Source organism: Oreochromis niloticus, linkage group LG18 (assembly GCF_001858045.2).
Source record: "Oreochromis niloticus isolate F11D_XX linkage group LG18, O_niloticus_UMD_NMBU, whole genome shotgun sequence".
NCBI classification, from domain to species: domain Eukaryota; kingdom Metazoa; phylum Chordata; class Actinopteri; order Cichliformes; family Cichlidae; genus Oreochromis; species Oreochromis niloticus.
Window position 1 is genome coordinate 5,973,316 of NC_031982.2, and position 26,750 is coordinate 6,000,065.

The 26,750-nt window shown below is 42.6% G+C and overlaps 1 protein-coding gene across 4 annotated transcripts in view; it reads left to right on the plus strand.

Moving 5' to 3' along the window:
- Window positions 1–546: 546 nt before the first annotated feature.
- Window positions 547–26,750, plus strand: part of rnf220a (ring finger protein 220a) — a 159,173-nt gene continuing 132,969 nt past the window's right edge. The window contains exons 1-2 of one of the 4 annotated variants that reach the window (XM_025900149.1): window positions 547–972; window positions 13,365–14,561. In XM_025900149.1, the coding sequence (XP_025755934.1) occupies window positions 13,907–14,561 (655 nt within the window). In that variant the 5' untranslated portion in view covers window positions 547–972; window positions 13,365–13,906. The remainder of the gene's footprint in view (window positions 973–13,364; window positions 14,562–26,750) is intronic. The other 3 variants (XM_013264672.3, XM_013264674.3, XM_005475910.4) reach the window with 3 other exon arrangements.

Sequence of the window (26,750 nt, forward strand, 5' to 3'; positions counted from 1 at the left end):
TATTTTTGTGGAATTCGAAAACGAAACGTCGACTTAGATTAAGTTATTAAAACGGCAGGAATGTTAATCTGTGCGGGGTAAAAGCACAATAAACGCTTTTGGGATATTAACACTTTTAGGTTACTAAAAGAGATATCTCTTTCTTTCTTTCGTTTCCAAGGAAGGAAATAGAGCTTTCCTGACTCGGGCCGCTGTGAAGGCCACGCACGATAAACACGCTCACATCAAAATGGTTCGCAAACGATTATGAAGTGAAAGTGTGGAGTTTTACCCGAGACGGGGCACACAGACGGTCTGCGTGTGTTTGTCAGTCATTTAGCGACCCGAGCGCTGCGCGGCAGCACTGCACCTCAGAGCTCACTGGACTCTGGACACCCCCTCCCTCCCCCGTCTTCCCCATCCACCCCCACACTCCCTTCTCAGAGCCTCGCGCAGCCCAGCTCCAGCCTCACACACGTCGCTATTGAGCACCCCCCTCCCTCCCCCCTCCACACAGACATACACACACACTCTCACACCACCCTCCCCCCTCACGCCACCACTGCCTGCCGCTGTCTCTGCGATCCTGAGCTCTCTCGCCGGCTTCAGTCCTCTTTCTCGCACTGATCGTCCCTCTCGGTGTTTCGGCAGAGGGGCTGCACGCGCGATTGCGCTATTGATACCCACTTTACAGTGTGTCTGTGGAAAGTCACCCTCTCTCTCTCTCTGTCTCTCTCTCTCTCTCCCTCGCGCTCCTCTCCTCCTCTCCGGCTGCTCTTTGGTAAACTAACAGGGAGGTGTTAACTACTTTTGCTTGTCCAAAGCGCCTCCCGTTATCTCCGGCGCTGCTGCGCAAGAGCCACAGGGGCCAGAGCTGCTGATACTCTACCCGCAGAAAAGTTTTCAGCTTTTTGTGAGGATAAAAAAAAAGAAGAAGAAGAAGCCGGAAACCCGAGAGTCGTCTTTATGAAAAGCGGATTCATCCACGGCAAGGTGAGTAACACTCGGAGTCTTTTTGTGTTGTTGTTGTTGTTGTTGTTATTGTTGGGTTTGAAGCTCACACAGTTTGTGCTTCCACACCTTTCCGCCGCTTCTCTCCGCTTTGGAAGCGCGTTTCGAGTCGGGAAACTTTTTTTTTCGGGGATTTGTGCGCCGTAAGTGCTGCGCGAGGAGATTTCCACGCGTGGAAAAGAATGAAATATATATATATATATATATATACATAATTATATAAACAAATCTCTTCGGTCTGTCTCCGCTTGGACAGCGAGTTTTATGCTTGTGCGCGTGAATGCGTGTGCGTTTATATTTGTTTGTCTCTTTATGTATGTGCGCGTGCATGCGCATATGCGAGGTTCCCAAACAAGAACAAGATTCTTGAAAGCGCTCGCATTATTTCGTGCGTGTGTGTATGACATTGTGCATACATTACCATGGCCAAACACGACCGCACTACAGCCGCACGGTGCGATCTCACTGCAACCAAAGGCTGAACTTTGTAAACTTTAAACATCATCACTGTAGATAAAGACGGATCACAGCTGCTCGAAGCCACCTGAATTATCGCCAAAGCCTTCAGTCAGAGAAATGAAATCAAATTTTACAGCCTTATTATTTCTGCTGCTCCTCTGGGACCACTTTTGTCTTATTAACCGGCGATTATAAGCGTCAGTCGCTGGCCTGCTGTGATTATATTTATTTAAAAGTTCGGCTTTAGTTCTTCCCATGAAGGCAGCAGGGGTTCCAGCTCACTGAATGCCTCCACCGGCGGTTTTCAGTGAAAGTTACTGTTGCTCTGGAGCACTAACGCTCGTAATGATGAGGGCATGGGGCTCAAACGGCCGCATATTGGTTCCGTTAGCTGGGGTTTAATAAACACTCACATCAGTCAGATTTTAATGCATCACAAAAAGCGCAAAGGGGAGTTTATGAAGGACTTCTGTTCCACAGCTTTGGCATCACTCATCGTTCTAAACTCTTCTGCGTTTTAGTCTTCAAATTGGAACTCATATTTATATCGATTATCAATTCAAATAATACAATTACTAAAGAATTATTTGAAAAGGACAACAAGAAAAAAGAGGAGAATAAAGACGCCGAGGTGATTTTGCGTTTACTTCTGCCGCCACGAGCGGCTGTAAATACTCCTCTTAAAATGAAGCTCTCACAGAAACAGACGGCATAAATTTAAACAGAAAAAGTGCCACTCTATGCACTCCCTTGCGCTTACACGCAGGCGTGCACACACACACACACACGGGCCTAAACTCAGTTGGAAAACACCTGTTAACTAGGGAGCACAGCGCAATTTACATCCTCCCCCCTAAACTAAATATGCGGCACCCAGCCGGTGGAAGTCCCGGGGGCCTTCCAGCTTCATGGCCGAGCACACAGAGGCAAAGTGCGGATTCATTTAATCGGCAGCTCCCGCTGCTGCTGCTGCTGCTGCAGCGTTTGTATTATGGAAGTCCACATTTCCAACATTTTTCAGTGCTTCATCGGTGGGAAAAATAATAAAAGTAATTATTATTGTCATTAACAATTAACTTGATCGTTTCTTTTATTTAAGTATCACTTTGGCAAACAGATGTCACACCCGTATAGTCTGTGTAGTTTATGCGTTTCCTCTATTCACTTCAGGCCTGACATGTGGAATTTTGTTTCCGTTTCTCTAAATGAATAAGGACTCAAGGAATCAAACAGCTCGTGTTAATAGTTAAAAAATATACATTTTTAACTTTTGCTCACTCTTCTGTTTCCAGTCTCCCTGTAGTCTGGCCTTGTCAGCCAGTACTTTTTATTTTATTTTATATTTTTTATGACGGACTTCACAGAAGGAAACAACAGAGCTCTCGAGCACGCGCCCTCATCCACGCGCATTAGCGCACAAAGACGGAACGCTTCTGAGAGGGAATAATAAAATTAGGAGTCTGGGAAAAATGCGGCACATCTATTAGCAGTAATTTCCAAGTTAAAAAGTCCTCTCAGCGCCGGCAATAAATCGCGCATAACAACGCATTTTGGAGCAAAGGTGGACTCGAGGCGGGTCCTTGAACTCACGGCGTTGATGACTGAATTATAGCCCCTCCAAAATAAATAAATAAATACATTAATTAATTAATAAAAATCAGAAACTCTGCTCCGGGTCCAGATCCACTGATCAGGTGAATCACTTTCGATTGATTTTATTGATTGTTAGATCAACCAGGCCTGACTTCTAACGAGCAGCCGAACCTTTTTCATTTTCCAGCCAAACACATTAGCGAGCAATAATTATCTTTTAAACGGCAACATGTGCTGCTGACATATTATGTCCAATTACTCATATAGATAACAGTGATTTATAGCCGAGGCTTCCGATGGGGACAGAACAATTTTGTAATTTATTTTGCTCTCATTTACCGGTGAAGAAAACGTTCCTTTGGTCCATATTTAGCTGTATCATTTCTCCACTAAAAGCTCCGATACTTATCCATTTCCTCCCGATATATCAATGTGTTACTGTATAATATTTCAAAGCACTAATATTACAAAGTTTATATCCATGCATGTAGTAGTTGGTTCATTTTTTTGCGTGGGCGGTGGTGTCAGTTTTCTAAAATAAGCTTCAAATCACAGTTAAATTTTTACATTTGAAATAAGAAACTTATAATAATTTATTAAACTCATTTCATTTGTTAAAAGTGTTTCTAATTTAAAGGCTCTTTTAGTCCAGCTTCTCTTGCTGGACTAAAAGAGCATTGGCATAATTGGCATTATTTTTAATTTAGGCAATTCAAAGTTGTATTTTTATCTATATACTAATTATGATTATTTTTAAAATATTTCCTTTTTTCAAATTAAACGTGCCTGACTGTAAAACTCTGTCACGCAGACGCTGATGTATGATTTTATTATTTTGTGCTGCTGTTTTCAGACTTGATGATTCATAGACTGCCGCTTATTTCTCGTGTCATTTGAACTAAACTCTTTGCTTCATAGCCAAATTTAAAACGCGTGCTTAATACTTTACGTATTTATTTCTCTTTAAGATGATTCTTATTTTTAGGATTTTTTCTTCATTTATAACTTTTCCTCTTTTGTGGTCTCTCTTATTAAATTCAGAGAACAAGAATAATGAGAATAATTTATTTATTATAATTTATGTATCCAAAAATGTGAAAGGATTAATTAATTATTTTTTTAAGGGAAAGAACTTAGGAGCACTCTGTAATTGAAAGTATCGAAATACTTCATTTTCTTATTTATTTATTTATTTTTTTACTTAGGCCTATCCTCTCTCTCTCTCTGTCTCTCTCTCTCCCCCCTCCTCGCCCTTCCTACATAAAAAGTCTGCAGGCACACAAAAGAGGAGGAAAAGTGTCGAGTTCGAAGGAAAACTAACGAAAGATGATTTATTCGTCAGCGCCTTTGAGTCTCCCCCTCCTCCTGCCACCTCTGTGTTCCTCTCCCTCAGCAGTCAGCTGTTAATGCTCGCCGCTGATCTCGTTTGCTCCCCTTCTTTGCGCACAGAGCAGTGGACTAAAAATTAATGTCCATTTCACACCTCTATCCCGGATCGATGGCTGCATGGGAGGGAGGGAGCGAAGGGGTTATTTCATTTGGGATCCAGAGAAGCGCCGCGTTCCGAGTAAAAAGAAAGCCTCCCGCCTGCTTAATTATCAGGAAACCGGCTAAACCTTTGCTTTCACTGCGGCACCGCTGATCGCTTCTGAATCACATCCATCATCAGATGCAGATGCTTCACGCTTCTGTCGCCGTGTGAAAAGCTTTTCTGCTGCTTCCCGTGTTTTGTTTGTTCGTCTCTCTGAAGGAGGACAGTAATTAAGATTTTTTTTCCCCTAAAGGCGGGACTGTAACTTGTTGCAAGAAGCGTTTCACTTCCTTCCAACTTTTCTCTCTCATTTCATTGTGAACAGCTCCCAGAACAAACCCGCTGTAAATTCACCGTCATTCAGATCCGAGCAAACACGTTCTCATCCAAACAGAGGCCATTTCTCAAATTTGGAAATACTAATGCGTCATGACGCGCGCATTAACACCCCCCTCGCACCCCACCCCTTCTCTCTCCTATAGTAAATTAACCACGATCCGCTTAGTCTCGACCAGTTTGATGATGCCCCCTCCGTCTATTAAGTCCTATCAATATGCACTAATTCCTCATTCTTTATTAAAAGCAGAACCAAGTTCTTCTCCACTTATCCGCCATCTCCTTCCCTCACTCTCCCGCCCCCCACGCATCCGAAATCCAGAGTGCGTTTTATTATATTTTGTTGTGCTAATAAACACTGGAGCTTATTTGACATGCAGACGGGTAATTGAAATAAACGCGTCGCCGGTAAATAACAAGTGTTTGAACACGCAGACACGAGAGCGAGGCCCTCCTTGGAGAGAAAGTGCGTCCTGCGCCGTCTGCATCTTAAAACTTTGTGTCATTGTTGTGGCGTAGCGCTGATATAATCACCGTAATTAAGTGCGGAGAGCCGGATGCAATCATTTAATGGCTGGATATTGTAGGGCTGTCGCGCTTATCAAAACCCACCAAATGTTTTGCCTCCCTGGAAATTGCAGCCTGTCCGCAACGCAGAGAGTTGTTTTTTTATGAGGAGGTTTTGATTGATTTGTCTAATACTTCATATTTGAACTTGAAGCAAAAGTTTCTATTCTATAGTTTTTTTGTTTTGTTTTTTGCTCAAATTACTTTCATGTAATCATATCTATCATTTATATTTGAGAAAAAAATTCATACTAGATATTTTAACATGAATGAATGTGCTTTGTCTATTTTATTGGCTATAGAGGCATTATTAAATCATATTAAGGACCTATGTGGAATACAGGCCTCCAATATTGATGTCATTATTTTTTCTTTTACCAACCAGCAAATGAGAATTCATGTGCAGTCCTAAAGTTTATCCTCTCTCTGCAAACATGCAATTATTCCTTTTATTGATGACAGGAAAGGGGAGTAGCTCACGTTCAGTCATTTTTCTGCTGGAAGGAAATCACTCCATGGAGGGGATGCGGCACTGTGTGTTTAATGGTTTGATTGCATTGGAGAAGGCAGCCACTGGTAATGCCGTTATAGAGGGAAATATCACTTGGAGACGTTATTGGCAACAAGAGAAAGTCAAAGAATTAGCCTAATGGGGAGGAGGAGGTGGTGGTGGGGAGAGAGTTGTGTCGGATGTCAGATACTTTCTATTCTCCATATTGCTCTGTGTCTCTGTGCGTCTGTCTCTATCCCCTTGCACCACCACCTTTGCCCCCCACCCCCACCCAGCCGCCACATCATATCTCTCTCAGGTTTCCCCCCTATCCGTCAATTACACTATGAACCGGATCACAGGCTCCCTGCTTGGAAAATAAGCTAATATTCACCCGCCACCCCCCTTTCTCTCGCTCCTCTCTCCTTCGCACACCTCCCCAGAAGACACCGTTGGTGCATTTGCGTCCATCGATTGCACACAGGCGCTATTCGTGTAGCCTACTTATCATTTTTCTCTGCGGCCAGCGAGTCATCCAGGCAGGAAGGAAACACGACTGATACAGGGAGGGTGATCTAAGCAGCCAGTGTGGAAATGTGCACACACACCTGCAGGAGCGTAGCCTTTTGCACATCTACAAATCTGCACACAAAGCAGACTGATATCCACATAGCCACTTTATGCTCTGTGGCCGGCTTATGATAAGAAAATGATCTGGTTGTTGCTTGAGCATCCTCCTGCCACCTGAGGCCGACTTTTGACCTCCATGATGACCAGAAAGGATCATCGGTGTGAACAGAAGTTTCTCTCTGGTCATATCATTGATACTTACTGCACAGTAGAGGATTATATTGCAGCAAAAGCTGTAAGTGAAAACAGTGTACCTGGCAACAGTTTTTCCTTGTTAAACTGGAGCTAATTGGCTTGCCTGTAGAACAAACCGGCCAGCCGCCTGTCTGCCTGCCAGCCTGCTAGATTAGTGGCTGTTGTTGTACAACCCGGCACAGCAATAAAGACTCATAGGAGGGTGGCTGGTGCCACACACAGTTAGTTCCACTCCTGCAGGATGGAGAGCAAGCATGCCACCTGTTTGGCTCTTTTGTGCCTTGTATTTGAAAAGTCAGAATTTATAAGGATTATGTCTTCAACAGAAGACGGCCTTTTCTGGTTTTAACTTCACTGTCATAGACTCAGGTACACCTTCCATATTAACAGCAGCATAGATAAAGCACAGGGAGTGGTTTAAAAGAACTAAAGAGCACAGGGTGGTCTATATGTTTAATTCTATGAAATGCTGTGTTTATGTGCATCAAATTCGATACATCCAAAAATTAACAACATTATTCGAGCAAACAAACAGCAAAAAAAAAATGCAGCTACTTTTTTAAACCAAGAATCCAACAATTACCTTTGATGATGGTGATCTGAGCTATGGAACAGTGTGCTTTTCCCATTTAGCCTTGCCTGACACCAGGAATTAGCTGGCCCCGCTGAACTAGGCCTCGCTGCTGCTGCCATGAATAGAAATCCCTGCCACAGGTCCAGAATCATTTCTGTGTGCAGGCCATGACTCTGCGTCTCAGAAATCACAAAGACTCATTTGAGAAAGAAATCCCTTTTTTTTCTTTGCAGAATGAATGTCACAGAAAGCTTCTGCGAAAGACCAAAAAAGCACAGACTCTCTTTATTTCTGCATTTAAACATTTGGAAAGAAAACACAAAATGAATAAATCGCTCATGGTTAAGCGAGAAAAAAAGTCAACAAAATCTACAGAGTACATCGCACTCTTGTCCAATCATTATTGATTTTACTGCTGAATATTGTGTCATTATCCACCCCAAGATGATATCTGTATGTGTGCACATGTTCCTCTTATTAAATCTAACTGCAATATTTTTCACTGCTGATGCATACATCTGCGGTTAACTGCAGCAGCTGTTGACTGCAGCAAATAACGTGGCTACAGATTTCATATCAGAGAAGGATGAGCGAAGAAGAAAAAGGGGAGGAAAGAAACACGAGAAGAGATATTCGAAAGACATTTGGAAACAAAATTAGGGTTTTAGAGGCGAACGCAAAGACAAGGACAAATAATATGAGCGAGAACAAGAGAGAGGAGAGAGATAAATGCGTGTGATTCTTATTCACAAGGACGTTTGAGCTTTGCCTCGCGGCCAGACATGAATGAGTAGATTTCAATAGTATCGACTGTTGCTTCAGACATCAGCAAACACGCATGTACACACACACACACACACACACACACACACACACACACACACAGAGGAACATCTACTAGAGCACAAACACTGCTGTCTGTCTGGAATACAGAGCGGACCTGTATGCAGGTCAGCTCACACTTTTTTATGCTAAAATGCACGCACAAGCACACTGTCCTTATACAAGCCAACAGTTTACTTTATGTTTCCCTCTATGTGAGCAGGACAGAGGCAAATATTTAATATCTGACGGTCGGGTTTTAAATAGCAGTGTTTTGTCTTTACTTTCGGCTGATGCAGTGCGCTCTCAGTGTGGCTTACCCTATAGCTTTGTTTGTGCTTAAAGCTTTTGTCGTCTTTGGCAGCACAGATTTCTGTTAATGACTTATTCAGAAAAGGCACCAGAGCTGCACTCGTGTCAATTACCCATTATGTGGATGCTTAGTTAAAAAGACACCTATCCCTGTTTACTGAAATGCCCAAAACTGTGACCTGTTAAACAGCCTAAAAGGAAGAGATCCGAGATATAGTGTGTGTTTTATGATTTTTTGGGTACATGTTTGATTTCATATCTATGAAAATGACTGCTACCAAGAATATAGATATTTAGATATAATTAATAAATATATGTATTTTGTGTGTAAACCTTTAATGTAGCATCTGTTTAACTGTGCTGACATGCTGAGGTTGAATAGTGTACGTTGACGTGATTATGCTAAAACATGATGTACCAAAGCTTTCAGGATAGATTGCAGAAGCTTAGGGTGGATTTTAAGAGCTGTAAATTGTATCTGAAGTGTCAGATAATATTTTGTTCTCTGAGTTTTGCTGTCTCGCTTTTACACAATATGCTCATCACAGTGTTAAAGTCAAAAGCCGGCACTTCAGCATGGAGGAGTCTGTTAAACTACGCTGCATGGCTTTGTGCAGAATTTTTTAGTGTTCATTTGTCTATACATACATGATTTGGTATGTGTGAGTGAATCTGTGTGTGTGTGTGTGTGTGTGTGTGTGTGTGTGTGTGTGTGTGTCTGTGTGTGTCCACCACAGAGAAGCGATGAATGACACAGCTTGGCCTGTCTTGTAATAGAATGTAAGAGTGGCACTTTCATGCTTGTCAACAATCTCTAAATATACCCACCGACTGGGAGGTGCACGCTAACACACACACAGACACACACAGACATTTAGACAGGCATGCGGTTTTGACTGCTTTTCTCTCCATCTCCATTAGAGAGGAAAAAAACTGCTTTGCTTCCCGATAGTTTTGCAGACACCTCTGCACACACACACACACGCGCGCACACACTTGCGCACACACACCAGTCACAGTCGACAAGACATTTTTATAACAACAATTGGATTCCTCTCCGTTCCATTCCAAAACTCAAGTCGGCACATTGGAAAACTTGATTTGACAAGTTTCAGCGCTGCTTTGGAGCAGCAAAAAAGCGTCAGTTACACACTCAAAGCAGCCATGCGGGAAAAATATTTATTCCAAGCAGTCAACAAAAAGGAAGGCTCCGATAAAAAAAAAGCTTGCTCTTTGTCACTAGTGTAGTTGTTTGGAGCTCAATTTCCCTCCTGCGTCTCTGAACCTAACATTCCAAACTGCTTAGGTCTCTGTACTCCACATGTTGATGAAAGAGGTTATCCACTGCAACATCTGGGAGGCAGAGATAGTGATCCTAACTTATGAAAAGCCTCGGCTTATGGCTGACCTGAAGTGATGTCTTGCATTCATGATTCCACCATCAAAATGTCTCCAACTCCTGTTTTTTTTCTTTTGGCTAGCAAAGCAATCATATAAAATTCAATGATTATCTTAAGAAACCAATAATAACGTTTATGGCCACATTCACCAATTATCCTATGTGGAATCTGCGAGTCCACCTGCTGCCCACCTCCCGGTAACTCATAATTTCTGAGTAAGAGTCCCCCTCAGAATGATGTAAAAGCACATTGTTGTTGACACCGCAATTTCGCAGATTGGTACAACATTGTCACTTAAAGTGCAGACTCGACGTGAAGAGCCCCTCTCGCTGTTTGTATTTAATATCGCCCTGACAGCTGTATCATTCTTGCACACTGTAATCAAATTATGACAGCGTGGTAAATGTTCCCCTGTGACATTTTCTATTATAAAATGCATATACCCGGTGTCAGACATTGTGTGGGTGGTATCCATCAATGGCAAATGGGATTGTAAGTGGCACGGACCGACATTATGCATGTTTGCGTTAGATGTAATTGCGCTTGTATATTGATGATATACATAGGTGTATGTCATCTAGAATTATGATTGTTTTTTTAGTGATGAGGTTAAAAAAAAGAAAAAAGCTTTTTGACACTTCTCTTCGTGTAATATTACAAATACGCAGATTTTAAGGCCTCGAAAACACACACACACACACACACACTCATGCTTTTGTGGACCACCAGGCCAGAAAGCAGCCAGATTGTGTGAGTCACCCTGGGAGATGAGATATGTACCCTTTGCTCTGTTATCACACCCTTTCCTTCCCTCTGTCTTCCTCACCTCTCACTATCTTATCTATTTTCTTCTTCTCCTTGTTTCCTTACCTCTAATTTTTCATCTCCCGTCTTCTCCTCATCTCTCCTCTCGCCCTCCCTCGACTCGCTCCTCTCCTGCTGCGGCCTGTAAGGAAATATCTAGTGTTCTCTTATTGGATTGGCTGCTTCACATTGGCGGCCCTTCACTCGCTGCCCGCCGGCCTGTTGGGTAATGATAATAAAATTGAAATATCTTAGTACTTATCAGTGTATTACCTTGCTATCAACACCTCAGACACACTCCTATTTTAGAGGTTACAGAGGAGAAAGAGCGATCTGATATACGGCATGAAGACAGCGGGTAGGAGCAGAGAAAGAGAGGGGGTAAACTGATAGACAGAGGAAGCTGTGGGACAAAGAAAGCAAGTTTTGTTGTGGTCACTTATGGAAGGTGTTATTTCCTGGATCGACTGCGATAGAGGAGAGAGAGAGTGGAAAGGGGCGTTGGTGGGCTAGGGATGAGGCGTGTAATGCGACTCTGTGGCATCAGTCCAGACCAGAGAGGTGTGTTATTGTAAGCCCTTCTCAACACTCTGTGCTGGTCTACTGTACATTTGCGGTAATGTAAAACATCTCCCCCACCAACTCTCTGTCTCTGGGCCTTCTCCTTTCTCTTGGCAGTTGTTGTTCTGCATGTTTGTGTGTGTGTGTGTGTCTCTGTGTGGGAGGCAGAGCAGCGTGCCAAAGCCGAGATCAGGTTTGGAAATTGATTTGAATGAGTGTTGTGGACAGCTGATAGCTATAAAAGATTTTCTCCTTTCATTTCCCAGGGAGTTTCTCCTTTGATGTTGGCTGCTAGTCAACACAGCTTTGAACCTTGTCTAGAGAGGCTGCTACTTGATACTGTGTGAGTTTGTATTTGTCGTGTGTTTATGTATGCACGCGGCTTCACGTTTGACCTTTTTTAAGTTGCATTAGTGTCGAATTTTGATGGCACGAGTGAGACTTTAGATTGCTTTTTTGGGGGGGATAATATATACATATACATGGTACACGTCATATCAAAAATCACTCCCGATAAGCTGTTAAAATATGCATATTTTCTCTTAATCTAGCGCTAAATCCCACCGCTGCGTATTTGTAACAAGCACATCTTTACCTATTCTAAATCTTAACATATTGGACCTTTAACAAGGCAGCCACCTTCAAATTGCCCTTTGGGGATAAAAATCTCTGCAGTGTTATTCTGTCGTTTCATCGGCTGCCTCTCTGCGTTCCTCTGACCGACCAATCGCATGCTACAATCTAATCCCCGGGAGGGAAAGATTCTAGTCTGTTGCCACGGATGCCGAGAGGTCGTGGGGTCAAGTACGGCTAATTTATTCACTCAGTCAGATTTCCTCTGGCTCGTGGATGGCAGATGGCGAGGTCTGATATGATATCACCCATCTGAATCACTCAAGGGAGAAGGGAGGGAGGGAGGCAGAGATGGGGAAGAGAGGGAGAGATGGGAGGGATGAGAGGAGAAGAGATTGACAGGAGAGATGTAAAAAGAAAGAGAGGACAGATTAAAATTGGGGGGAATTAAAAGTGGTTAGATGGAGAGATAGGGTAGCATAGCCTGCGAGGATGCAGAGTGTGTTCGCCCCACCAAGTCGGGCGCTGAGCTGAACATTGAGCCACACAGGCTGTTATCACATGTGTGGGTGTGGGTGGAAGTGTAGATGTGTGTGTGTGTCCTTATCTTAAGACAAGTGGTTCTGGTCCAATAATATCCTGGGAGATGGTAAGAATAAGCGGCTTAGACCGAGATCTGAGATGGAAGAGGGAGGGAGAATAGCTGGCGCTAGGGAGATGAGAGGAGGAGATGTGGATGGAGAGAAGAGGAAGAAGAGGAGGAGGGGATGGATAGATTAGGATGGAGGACAAGGAGGGGGGCATTTGGAAAGAGATGAGACGTAGAGGTTTGTAGAGATCGTAATGGAAAGATGTGATGTGGAAACAGTTTATAGAAGTTTTTTTTTAAAGAGAAGGAGGAAAAAAAGAGGAGGGCAAAGTGAGAGAAGTTTGTGGCTTGAAAAAGTTCTTGGCTTTTTGTCAAAGGGCAGGGATTTACAGGATTTGATCAGCAGTGTCAACTTGAGGACACTTTTTCCCAAGAGGTTTTGAGTTTGTAGCTTCAACAACAGTGCTTAAGAACACTCTGTCCCCCAAAGGCTTTGAATTCAAGCCTTGGCTTCCAGCAGCTTCTTTATTAAAAATTTTCCACTCAGCTCCTCTCCTTTCCACCGCATACATACTGAGAGCAAGGCATCGATCTTTGTTGGAGAAGCAGCACGCCTCTTGTTTCTGAAAGTACCTATCATTAAGGAAAGATGAGGAGGTCTAAGATAAATGTGAGAGGGTGTGCAGAGGGATTTACATTTTTACTGTGGATAGAAAGAAACAGATGAGCTGATTTGAAGCCCTCTGTAGGCACAGCCAGGACGTTTCTGAGCTAACAAAAATGGCGGAAGTGACAAGAAAGCTCAAGTAAATACCTGAATATCTAAATTAGTTTATGGGAAGCTTTCAGTTGAAAGGTTACTTTGCACTGAATCTGAACATTATGCACAGCTCTGAGTCTCAGTTGAAATCTAATGCTTGTGTTTTGTGTGTCCTCAGGTTGGTGACCCCCCTGAAGATGCGGAATTGGCTTTGACGACCTACAGATATCCACCTGTCCCAGAACATTCGACTTAACCAACAAATCCAGGAAGGAGAGAGGAAAAAACGTTATCTCGAACATTTATTGTATTTAATATCAGCACTAACCTAATCCAGACTGCTACTTTAGTGAATGACAGAACATGCCCAATGGCATTTACGAGGCATGGAATGATCTGAACTGAACAGGGTTCAAGTCTGGTAATTTGGTTAGAGGCAAAATAGAAAACTTTAGTTCCACTGCAGAGAAATGAACTGAATTCAGCTAATCTGAACAGACGTTGGTGATAGTCTTAATTTTCTTCAAAAACACTCTTTTCTCAAAAAGGGCTGTTTTTGGAGCCCTTTCCTTCAACAAGCCCAAACCTTCAAGTCTCAAACCCGGATTCCCTTACTTCTTCAGACCCTTTCCAAGGGTCTTGGACATTGTTTTTAATCTTATTGAGGAGGAATAATTTCCTCCTTCTGAAATTCCCGCAGCCTTTTTTGTCAATCCAGACATGGACCTCCACCGGGCAGCTTTCAAGATGGAGAGTTCCTCCTACCTGCCCAATCCCCTGGCTTCCCCAGCTCTCATGGTCCTGGCCTCCACAGCCGAAGCTTCTCGCGACGCTTCCATTCCCTGCCAGCAGCCACGTCCCTTTGGTGTGCCAGTTTCTGTGGAGAAAGACGTCCATTTGCCATTCAACAATGGCTCTTACACTTTTGCGTCAATGTACCACCGCCAAGGCGCTGTCCCACCAGGATTCCCCAATAGGGACTTTCCTCCATCCCTCCTTCACCTCCATCATCAGTTTGCCCCACCTAACCTGGACTGCTCACCCATCAGCATGCTGAATCACAGCGGTGTTGGCGCCTTCCGGCCTTTTGCCTCACCTCCAGAAGATCGGGATGGGGCACCAGGAGGGTATCAGTCTGCTTTCACCCCAGCCAAGCGCCTCAAAGGGTGCCTAGATGCAGAGTCTTCACCCCATCTGCGGTACTCTGATGCTGAAGGGAAAGAGTACGACTTTGGCGGTGCACAGATCCCTCCCGGGGGCTCCCCCAGCAGCGCCCTGAAAGCAGTGGAAGACAGTGGGAAAAAGATCTTCGCTGTGTCAGGCCTCCTGTCTGATAGAGAGACTTCATCCAGTCCCGAGGACCGCATTGAACGCTGTAAGTAACCATTCATATCTGTTCCACATCTCGCTTAGCCACATCAAACTATGCAAGCACAAGTGTGACAAACCACAGGAAAAAGTAAATTAGTGAAAACCTAACAGTATGAGCATACAACATACAGTACTAACATTAATGAGGGATTATGGACTGGTGCTTTCAATCTTTATCAATACACACAGTGAAAGAATATCCATTCATAGTTATCCCTCCTGAATCAGGCACCTGGAAAATCTATAACTAGGAATACTGGGGCATTGGTAATGTGTTGGAGGCGTCTAGTGGAACAACACTCCAACACTTTATGTTGACATGTGTGTCACCTCTCTAAACCATGTTGAAAATATCTAACACATTATTGCTCTAAGGGTGTTTTCCAGGATAAACCCGATTAAATCCCCATTTGCTCTTGTACGGATGACAAATTTATACACATGCAATGACTGAGCCAGTTTTCTTTTTTTTGCATTATAAATTAAGCCTGTTCTAGATAAATTGTTTCAGATATGACAGATGGCAAAAGCACAACTTAAAGTATAATAATCTTGCATTAAAAAAACCCGAACTGATACAGTGATGCAGAAGGGCAAATTTTTCCCATTATTCTACATGCAATTATAATAATAAGGTTTGCAAGCTAAACAGATTTACACACGGGCGCACAGAGTCCACTGTAATTCTAAACTAAATCAAAGTACAACTTGCTGCAGTGTGTAAAAGAATGCAAATGTTCACACATTAGCATCACACACACCAATAAACAATCACATCAATGTTTTTCCTGTCATCATCTCTCCCAGCTTTCCCTATATCCTTGTTTCAAAAGCCCACAAGCTCCACTGGTCACATTAGCATTCACCAGTGGAAGGATGCCATTTGGCCCTCACGCACTGGGAATCTGATTAGTGTGTGAGCATGTGTGTGTCTGTGTGTGCGTGCATGTGTGAGTGACTGGTTCAGAGACCGGCCATGCTCTTTGCCATCAGCATTCATCATAGCTCCACGCTGGCAGCCCTGTTGCCAAAAGATTTACCCACATACCCAAAAGCTTGGCAAGCCGTGTTTGCCTGTGTGTGCGCAATAAAAGGAAGGTGGGAGAGGAGCTGTAAGAATTCCAAGCGCAAATACACAAGCATGGGCAAACACTCTTCCACAAACAGCTTTTAGCATGAGCGCCGACAGCTCCTACACATGTCAACAAGCTGTATCGGATCCCAGTGACAAATTAGGAGAGAGGCAGACGGCGACGTGCTTATGGTGTATAATTTAGGCAGTCTTCCCTTTTTTGGTGTTTTTAATTATTCAGCTTTTCTTCTTTTAACTTAACACAGTGTCTCACCTTTGTCAGCTTTTTCTTCACTCTTCTTCTTCCCAATCCTCTTCCATCTTTGATCTTGTGTGTGTGTGTGTGTCTGTTTGTGTTTGAGGGATGCATCCTTGATGGAACACATGAGAGACAGAGGCGACGACCTGAGACTGATCCGATAAAAAAGACCACTGCGGGAAAGACAGAGAGGGTGAGAAAGAGAGGAATGAAGGGAGGAGGAACAGAAAGGAGGAAATTGGGAAGATGACACCCAGTGGTTTTTGCAGGGGGGAGGAGGGTAAGAAGGAAAAGAAAGATATCAAAGTGCACAAAATGCAAGAGAAAAGGAAACGAGAACAAAGAGAAGGAAAAGAGAAAAATCTCACAGAGTATGTGAGGTTCATTATCTTCCAGATTTAGCTTGAAATCTAGGTCTGTTTCATGTGAAGCTTAACATCTGTTTGTGGCAGCACCAAGGCACACCTGCACTGCCTTGCTCAAGAGAACTCTGAATGGTGAGTAACACACTACGATGTTCCCATGATTCGTGAGCAATAAGACTGAGGGCAGAGACAGAATGGGAGATGGGTACAGGGCTTCTGTGCTGTCTTTTGGAACGGTGAATCTGTATCTAATCAGGTTAAATCTTGGCACAAGTAGCCGGCACCTCTACCATAGGCTTCTTATGCAATTGGATGTGCAGAGGCACTGCTTACAGCAAAGAATTATGGGTTCTCCTTCACTGGTTTTGGCTATCCAGGGGAGGCGTAAAGAACAAACAACACTTTGGTACAATCCCATGAGAACAGCGCCCTTGCTGCTTCACACACACATTAGCTAACTAGCAGCCTCTGTGTGTGTGTGTGTGTGTTTGGGTTTTTTTACACATACATGAGGCTATTTTTTACTCCCACAGTGAAAAAAGAGGTTTATAATGTTCAGGATCATACAGTGGTAACGGTGAGTGTGGTCTAAAAAGCTTCATTATTATTGACAGGCATTTCCTCAGGTCAAATACATAAGCTAAGATATTATGCTGAGCTTCATTTATAGGGTGTAATGTTTTAAACTCTTAACTAAAAAATCCTCAGGTCTTCAAGGAAGCCTTTATGGTTGCTTAAACTGTCCTGCTTAGCTCATAAGAGTGCATCCAGTGTAGAAGTGACATTGTACATTTCAGGGAACTTTGAGTCCATGTAAGCCATTAAATCTGCACCTTATCTAGGCTGAGGTTATTTATAGTACATGGGTCTAATTTATGATTGCTAATAAAGTACTGATATCCTCCTCCCCTTCCAAAACACTAAATTAATTGCATGTGACTTATTGACAAGATAAGTTCAAAACTTGCTTGTTGCACAATTGCAGTAAAAAAAAAAATCCAATATGTGCCTAAGTTAGATTTCAGACTGCAGCCTGCCAGTGTTATCTCTTATTGCTTACAGAGCTTTGCAGACAGTAGTCGGCCACAGGAAAAGAACAGAGCAGAGCAGTTATGGTAGCAGGTATGATACTGATTAAGCAGGTTGCCAAGTGGCTTGCAGATGCACAACAACTCTGAGTAGGTTAAAGCAGCTTAAATAAATGAAGATGATCAACTGGATGTGTACAGGGGTATAAACTGAGCTGTCAGCTGTTGTGAGCTAGCTGATTGGGACTGACTCTGTGGCCTGCCTGAACTAATGCTGTGCTTGATCGATCTATCTATCTATCTTACTATCTATCTATCTATCTATCTATCTATCTATCTATCTATCTATCTATCTATCTATCTATCTATCTATCGTGCTCTCAATGCCTTCACTTCAGTGCTATCGGGAGGATGCAGATCTTGTTGTTCATGAATGAATTTACATTTAAATTCGACCCATTTTCAGCCATGTTTTCAGTCACCTCTCATGCAAGTTAATCCCAGGTTAGAATGCGAGATTTCCTTTTCCCTACATTTAAAAAAAAGGCTTTTGAAAAACTCGAAAAACAATGTAACCCTAACTTCCTTGCATGGAGTTCTGCTAAGTTTGCCTCATGCCACTCCAAGCAACAGTGGCCTACTCTGTGCTAAGCCTCCTTAAATCCTTCCACTGCACTGGCAGGCACGTTGGCTGTTAACTAAACTTGCTAACCTGTCAGCCACTAAACCGTCACATAAAGGCCCCATCATGCCTTAAGAAGACTATGCATGTCATATTATGGTAAAAGCTATTACCATTTACTGTATTCACACTGTGGGATTTTAGCAGAAGAGCGAAGGAATACAAAGTGGATGAGGGTTTATGTCAGTAAATGAGAGAAAGGAATTATGGGATGTGTGATTGGTATTAATGCGAGTGTTGACAAATGAAACAATCCACCCTTGCAGTGTACTTGTTTGTTTGTGGAGGGGATTTGACGGTTTTGCGTGACGTGTCAGTGTCACGTTCCATCATCTTTGCCCCCCTCTCCCTCTCTCTTCTCCCGTTCTTTTTCCCGCATCTTTTCCCCATGTTCCCATCCTTTTTCCCTTCCTCTCCCCGTTTATTTTTTTTTTGTGTGTGTGTGTCTCCCAATAAGAGTGTGTGACAGCTGTAGTCTGTTTGTTTACATTCTCTCCGCTCTCCACATTTACAAGGCTGAGAGATTTACACTGACCCTCACCCTAAATGCCTAGTCCAACTTCCTCGCCTTTTTTTTTCTTCTTTTCTTTTTTGTTATGTTCTACACACACACTTTACATACAGGAAAAGTAGGTGAAAAGGCTTATTTAGATGACAAATGTTAAATTAAAAAAAGGAGCAGAAATGTTTGGCAAGAAAAGAAAGTCAAGAAATTTTTGTAGCAACTGAATGAGGGGAAGGAATGTATGAAGGAGGGAAGAGTAGAATCAGATAAAAGAAAGGATGAAAGAGTAGTGGGAAGGAAGGATAGGAAGAAACAGGATGGTGAGATGTTGAGCTGAAATGCAGATCCCAGCTGCCGGACTGAAATAAAAGCAGAAGAATTCTTATGAAAACATGACCAAGACAGGTAGATAGTGATAATACCTACGAATTCTGATCTTATTTCAAGAGCTTCCTAATCATCAATCCAGAAATTAGACCCGAAAGCCTCACTGGAGACTTTTCTATTTGAAGGGAACGGGTTTAAAAGTCCCATTTCTCTCTGTATTCCCATCAACCAACATCAGGCACAGCTGTTAAAACACACAGCAAGACTCCTTTGCTGCATCCTCCTCTTCGCCTTTCTTCTGTTCTTTTTTTGGTGTCGCCTCCTTTTTTTGTGTGTGTTTATGTTCACTCTCATCTAAAACGAAGCAAATGTCATGTGTGTTGTTTCTTTTTGGGGCCGAGTCGCACAAAAGAAAAAAAATCCACAGTAGAGAAAAATAAACTGTAGACGAAAGAGCAATGAAGTTCTCAGAAAGGGATGATGGATGATGTTAGCGGGTGTCAAAACAGATTTTGTCTTGGTTCGTTTTTTTTTTTTTGTCCATCTTTAGCTGTTAGCGGTCATCACTGTGGGATTCCTGCACCCCAATTCCCACAGACTGACTGTCAATCGAGCAAAATTCTTCTACATGGACTCTTTCTGTCTTTGATTTATTTGTTTTTTAAAACGTTGTATATTTTTTGGTCCTTTCCGTTCCTTTTTGGGTTCAGAAAGGATTCAGAAACACTCATCCTTCTCCTTGTCCTCACAAAACAAGCTGCCCTTCTCTTCACTCTTATCCCTCCCTCCCTCTCACCCACCACCACCACCACCAATCCTTCCATCTCTGCCTGTCACGGTCTAGTGGCAGGGTTAAGTTAAGTAAGAGTGTTCTAATAATTAGGACTGGGACTCGCCTGCCTGCTCTCCTGTGTGTGTCTTTGTGTGTGTGTGTGCATCTTCCTGTCAGTGCTTAGCCAGATGTTAAAAGGCTTGTCCCTCTCATGTTGCCTCCCTGTCAGTCGCCAATGTGTGCCACACACACACATACACACACACACACACACACACGGGATCATGAGGGACTGTCCTACTTGCGGTAGCTTTGTTTACCCTCGAGTGTGTGCCCTTCTGCCCTTCTGGCAGCTCCCCCAGGGTGAGGAGTGTGTGTGTTTTTTCCCTGTCAATAACAGCCTTTATGCATCCAACTCATATCGTCCTCATATAGCAGTTATAACATGTGAGCACATAATTATTAAAGGCTTCTATTTGAAACAAAAAGCAAAAAGCAAATAAATATTTTCATGTTTCTTGTTGTAAGGAATATGAAAATATTTATTTTTATTTTCTTTTATGCAAACTCCCCACCCCCTTTCTCTCTCTGGGTGGTAACTGGAAGCAAGCAGCAATTGTCTACTTGTGTGTGTGTGTGTGAGTGTGTGTGTCACTTGGTGTGACTCTTGCAGTCATTGTTGCGATGCTGCGCAGATCAAGGATTAGTTGCTTCCTGTCGAGCCTTTTGTCTGCCCAGCCACTCCATTTCAACATAGATCACTTTTGTGTGTGTGTGTGTGTGTGTGTGTGTGTGTGTGCATGAGCAGGTTACACAAATGAGCAACTGAGCTGGACACCTCTGCAGCACTCTGCAAAATATTCTCCAGCCTCAAAAGTGATTTCATCTCATCTCCTATACTAGGACACCTGCTAACACGGTGACATATAATAACCAGCTTGTTTCCACTGCTGCTTTATTTATCGAGAAAAACTAGAAGCATGTAAAAAGAATAACGCACAAAGGAAAGGATGTTACTTTGCAGGGAAGTGGTTGCTTTAAAATGAAAGTTTTACACACACACACACACACACACACACACACACACACACACACGCACTGGTTCCGGAATTCCACTTTGTTCCCTCGGTGACATCAGCTCAGCCAATAAAAACCCCCGTGTTAAAACTCCGCTGAGCCTCATACAACTGCAGCACACCTGGCAACACAACACACATTTCTTCTTCTTTTTTTTAATATGGACACACAAATACACAAAATCGGCCTCACACAAGACCGTGGCGTGCCATAGCCCCGAACTGACCTCTGCGGTGTGCTGGCTTTTAAATTTTGGTACATTCGGCGGTGCCTCGTCTGAAGAAAGCATGTGACAGGACTTTGACAGCACACAAACCTGATTTATTGCTGTTAATGCTCGTCGGCACAACACAACGCAAATTGTCACAAAAGCAGCTCAAATATGTTCTTTTTCTTAAAGCAAAGATCAAGCAAAGCGTTTTGTAATGTGTGGTTTAACTTTCCCCTAAAGGAATCTAAGTTAATGCAAAAATGATTGCCGGGTTACTTTATGCACCTTTAAGTTTTTTTCCTCGGAGGAGCTTCGGGATTCAGACACCTTTTAATGCAGACGTGTTAAAACATTCCTTTTTTTCCTGTTTCCTCTCCTTCATCTTATCCTGCCTCCTTCTTTGCCCTGTTCTCTCCCTCCGCTCTGTCCTCCCCCCTTACTCTCCTCTCTTCTCCTCAGTAATCTAATCTGCAGCCAGTTTGTGGATGCAGTCTACTGTGACAGACACCCCCCCCCCCCAAAACCACCACCATCACCACCACACACACACACACACACACACACACACACACACACTCCCCTCCCACTTTTCTCACTTTCACACACAAACAGCAGGCCCTTTTTCCAAAAAAGGCCCACTCCCTCCTCGCCCCCTCCCTGCCTTGGTCACACCCTCTTTAATATTGAATTATTCATCAAATCTGATTGGTTCGTGCTGATGGCAGCCATGATGCGAACGAACGATTTGTGTGTGTGTGTGTGTGTGTGTGTGTGTATGTGTGTGTCTCTGTGTCAGTAGGGGTGTTGTGGGTATGAGATCGTTAGCGCTTCTCAGTGCATTGCTGCTTCACAAAGCTGGACCGGCCCATTCTTCAGTACATGCACACACATGTGCAATTTAATATATAATTTTTTTAATGCAACAGGAGCCACTAAATCATTCCATTTGCACCTGTAGCTTTGTGGAAGTAAGGCCCGACTCTTTGAATGGAATGTGTTTTTACATAACTTTTCTTCAAGATGGAAGTTGTCATTTAGTTATATGGCAACTTATGTTATTGCCACCAGTGCTTCCTCACTGGTCTCCTCCATCCTAAAAGTTGCCCCCACTAACCCCTTATCACAAAAGCTTAACATCTGCTGCAGGAAAAGCCCCAAAGTCACTTGGAAAGGTGAAACAAATCAATAATGCATGTTTTATATGCATGCCAGAGTATGTGTGGTTGTGTCTGTGTGTGCTCATATGATTTGCATACACCAGAATCTATACTATTCAATACTGGGAGTGCGCTCTGGCATGTGCAGAGATTTAAAGGTCCTATCCGCTCTTTAAGTCTGATGTCATTAAACACTTCCAGGTCCAAACTCTCCTTCAGTTCTCAACCTCAAACGGACACTGCGGCATCACTGAGAGTTAAAAAACTGTCTAAATTCTTTCATCTTTAATAAAATGATCAGTGTGGCTGCACTGCCAGGGGTAACAATAAAGTTTAACATCTAGAAGATTAGAAGTTAGCAAGGAGTTAGCTTGCTTTCCATCTAAAGATGTCATACTATGATCTGACTGAGGGATTTCTGATGAACTGAAAGGTACAACTCTACTATCCCTTCGGACATAAATGAAGGCAGGAAACCAAACAGCAGCAACGTTTGTAGGGTTACTGAAGTTGGGCTAGCTGTTATATAACGGTGGCTAGCTACAGAGCTATGGTTAGGATACTATAAAGACATTAGCACACTGAAACTGAAGGGTGAATGCTAACCTTTTTTGCCCTAAATAAAAGTTAACGGGACAGTCTCCGATAGATAGAGACAAACACAATCACAGGGCAGCAAAAAGATGCTGTAAATGGACTAAACTCCACAAATGATCCCATTTTCATGTACCCATTCAAATCTTTGTTAGCCTCAGAGTGATTCTTTTCTGACCTATTCAAATATTTGGTGTCTGAGCTTTAAAACATGTTGCAGATGGTGATAATAAAACCGTGAGAGGCAGACAGTGACTATTTTTAGGGGTTTGTTCAGATTAAATAGAACAAGATACAAAGCATTAAAACACGTTAAAAAGACAATAGCCTTAATGAGCACAGTGTAGTTTGGACCCAGACCCATACATCATCACTTAACAGATAGAAGATAGAAGACTATGTCCCATCATCCACTTAATATGCACACTGCCTTAATTCGTAATTTATAGTTAGTTAAACCAAGCAGCCTTTGAAAGTGCTCCAACTAAAAGGTCATCTGAAAGCACTGGTCTGAATGAATCATCTCGTGCTTATGTAAAGATACTTCAGCAGCAAACATAATGGTGCGTGATCAGGTTTGTCCACAGCGCTGCCTGTACCTCCGCTATGCTTCTGTATGCCTGTGAAATTGCATTCATGCTGCAGACTTTGTTAAAGGCATAAACAGTCGATGATCACGGATTTGCCCGCACTTCAAAGAAAGATGTGGATAAAGAACGGATGTTTGCGCACATGTGTGTTTGCGATCCCAGACAGCTCGCAAGACACTTCACATTGACCTCGTGGTGCCTCTGCATATCTAGAAGGCATTAGAGGAGCCGAGCCCATGTGTCCAAGAGTGTGTTCTTTAAGAGCTGTGCAGTCTACGTAGCAATCTTTGACGGTGATCACACACTACCTGTGAATTTTGAACACAGTGAAACTGTGCTAAAAAACAAGAAAAAAGACCATATGCACAGCCAAGTCCCCTCTTCAGGTTCTCTTCTTCAGCCTCCTTATTTACACCCCTTTCCTTTGCTTCCCCCCCTGTCAGCGGGGGTGTATGGAAACCCAGCCCACTGTTCAGCAGATGAATAATTTAGCGGTGTGTGTATCATCTGTTTACCGTGCTAATCCATCTGTCAGCAGGCACCTATCGATTCGCGCCTGCCTGGTAATTGTGCATCCGTGCCTCATACACACACACACACACACACACACACACACACAAACACACACACAGATGAGCATCCACAAGCCCACACATTTAGTATACACACACACACGCTCACACACCTATATGATGTGCAGGTTAGCTCATATTCAGTTCCTGGAGTTGTCAGCTGGCCCTGTGGACACTTCATTTACACTGAGTCAAACTGAATTTAGGGTCAAGGTCAGAAAAAGTGTCCTAACATTGGATGCAACACATTGGAGAGTTTTTATTTTAGAATATTTGAAAAGTTTTTTATGTTTCTTGAAAAAAAACAAACAAACAACCCTGAAACATCCATTATTATATAACATTCATGTTCTTGGATTTAATTACATTTTCATTGGAGCTATAATAAACATGTCTGTCCATCTGTTCATCCATTCTCCTCATACGAGACTAGGAGCAACCAAACTTGGCAAAGAGGTACATCTTAGCTGATTGTTCTTATCTATATCACATATTATGATGTAGTTGTGTTGCCTGTTGATCACCTACAAATGTAATGCCTTCCAAAAGCATTCTATAATTTTAATTTCACCATAGTAATATCGTCCCATAACATCTGAATTATATATGCTATATAATGACATCATTTTTGACACCAAACACCTAACAATAATAACAATAAAATCACAGACCAAACAATACCATAGCATGGGAATCTATTAGTTTGCAGATGAAACACTTTCTTCAGTGCCAGTGACATAACCACAGTTCAAACTCCTCAAAGTACTCTTCCTTATTCTACTTAAAGTAATCAGCTGTTGATCAAAGTGATGACTTTGATCTGAAAAAGAAAGAAAGTAAAATGTGTAAAATGTGTCAGTGAAAGTGGGAAGTAGATGAAATTGAGGAAGAAAGAATAACCTCCCTTTCTCATTTGATCGTTCTGAGAGAATTATAGCTCCTTCTTCCATCCTTAAATAATCTCCTTGCTGATTTAAGCAGGATTGTCTCCAGTCATCGCGGTTTCCCATCTTCACCTTCTTACCTTTTTCAGACAGACTTTGTAGTTCAAGTTTACCAAAAGCTTTAATATTAAATACTCAGTGCTGGGGCATCTTAACTTGCTGCACAAGGAATAAATAGTTATATACAGTAAATATAATACTTCATTAAGTGATTCTGAGATGTTAAAGGAGACAGACAGAAAGAAAGTGAGGAGGGAAAGAGAGAGGCATCGTACTACCAGAGAGAACAGCGCTATAATGAATCCATGGGTGACCACTGATGGTTGTAATTATCAAATGGCTGGTTTTAAAAGCTCATTGATTGATGTCATTAGCTCCATGAGTGATTACTAATTGCTGTTCTAGTATGTTAAGCACACGGGACGCATACACACACAAGCGACATACACATGTGAAAACATTCATGAAACGCGCACACACACACAAACACACATTCTCCTGCTTGAATCTATGTGTCAGATTGGATTATATAGGGTTTTTTTAGTGACTGAGGAACAGTAAAATGAAATAATATACAGTGTGAAACATGGCAGGACTCTATGTGTTGCTTTTGCATAAAAAGTCCACATTATATGATTTATTTAATGATTGTGGGTCTTTTGATCAGCTTTGTAATTACATTATTGTAAGTAGGAATATCCAGAAAATGAGGTGATTATCTGCTTAACTCTGATTTTTTTTCTTTTGCTGTGAGACTTCAGTCCCATTCACACCTGTTTACCCTCACTAATCGCCCTTTGTCAATTCATGTTTGTTTATCTCTACAAGAATTCTTGCATTCACTTTTAAAAGATTTTCCTTAATAACAGCAAATAAAATCACAAACTGTTATCCGCTCAGGCGATGCATAATCCAGGTCGACTTTAAGCTTTAAATATACTGAAGAAGAAATAAAACACATCTCATTCTCTAGGATGCCAAATTTTGCCTGTTTCTTAAAATTGCTGACATCTCCAAGTTGGGCAAAAACACTTTCCTTGAATCTGTGCCACCAAACTCTGAATGTATGGAAGCTTCTGAAAAGGTCCCTTTTGCATCACATTGACTGGACAGGTTAAGCTTCATTTTTTTGTGAAGAGGTCAATTTCAACCTTAACGTTGACCATTTTTTAAAACCCAGCCAAGTTTGTTCCTGTGCCTAAACCTATCCAGTGAGCAAAATCTACTGAGTGAAAACCAAACAAAGGTGCACAGTGCAGAACACTCTGTGAACTGCTGTTAACTCTTTGACAAACATGTGGTATAGTCCAATGCCATGCTTATGCCTTTAAAAGAGGATGGGGTGCATAACCAACTGCATCTGTGTGAAGCGCAATATGTGGTCCAACAAATGTGTCTGTCTGCATACACGTTTCTGTTCAGACAGCCCTTTGTACGGTAGAACTTTGCTCCTCACCACAGCTGGCTGATCGACCAACAACATCACAAGCAATGGCCAAGAGTGGCCCACAAACCAGTTGTGCCACATTGTAGGCCATCCAGTAACAGGGCTCTCTGCAGGCAGACTGGCCATCGCCGGACGGGAGCGGACAGCGAACGCACCGCCCGCATTGAGCCATAAATTCCGCTGTATTTGATCCGCAGAATGTGAATGTGTTGAAAAATAGCAAGTAAATCAGGCATAACTTTGCAGCATACCCCAGTGTAAAGCAGAATGATATTTTAGGCAATAGAATGTGGGAATACCATTAATATTTAAGGGGTGTCAACTCACGAGACCCAAAGGGATATTTCTGGAAATAAAGACAAGTGGTGACTGGCAAGGCATTACAGAAAGGCCTAGAAGATATTTTTTATATACAGCTACACTGTCCCTGCTTAAATTCTAACTATTCAAAAGGCCCACTTTGCGGCTAAATTACCATTACTGCTCGATGTGTTTATTTATGTCTTCGGGCGTTGCACTCCTTCCTCTTTGGTTTCTGCATGATTGTCTGTCCGGACCTGATTTACGACACTCGCCGGCGGTGTTGGTAGA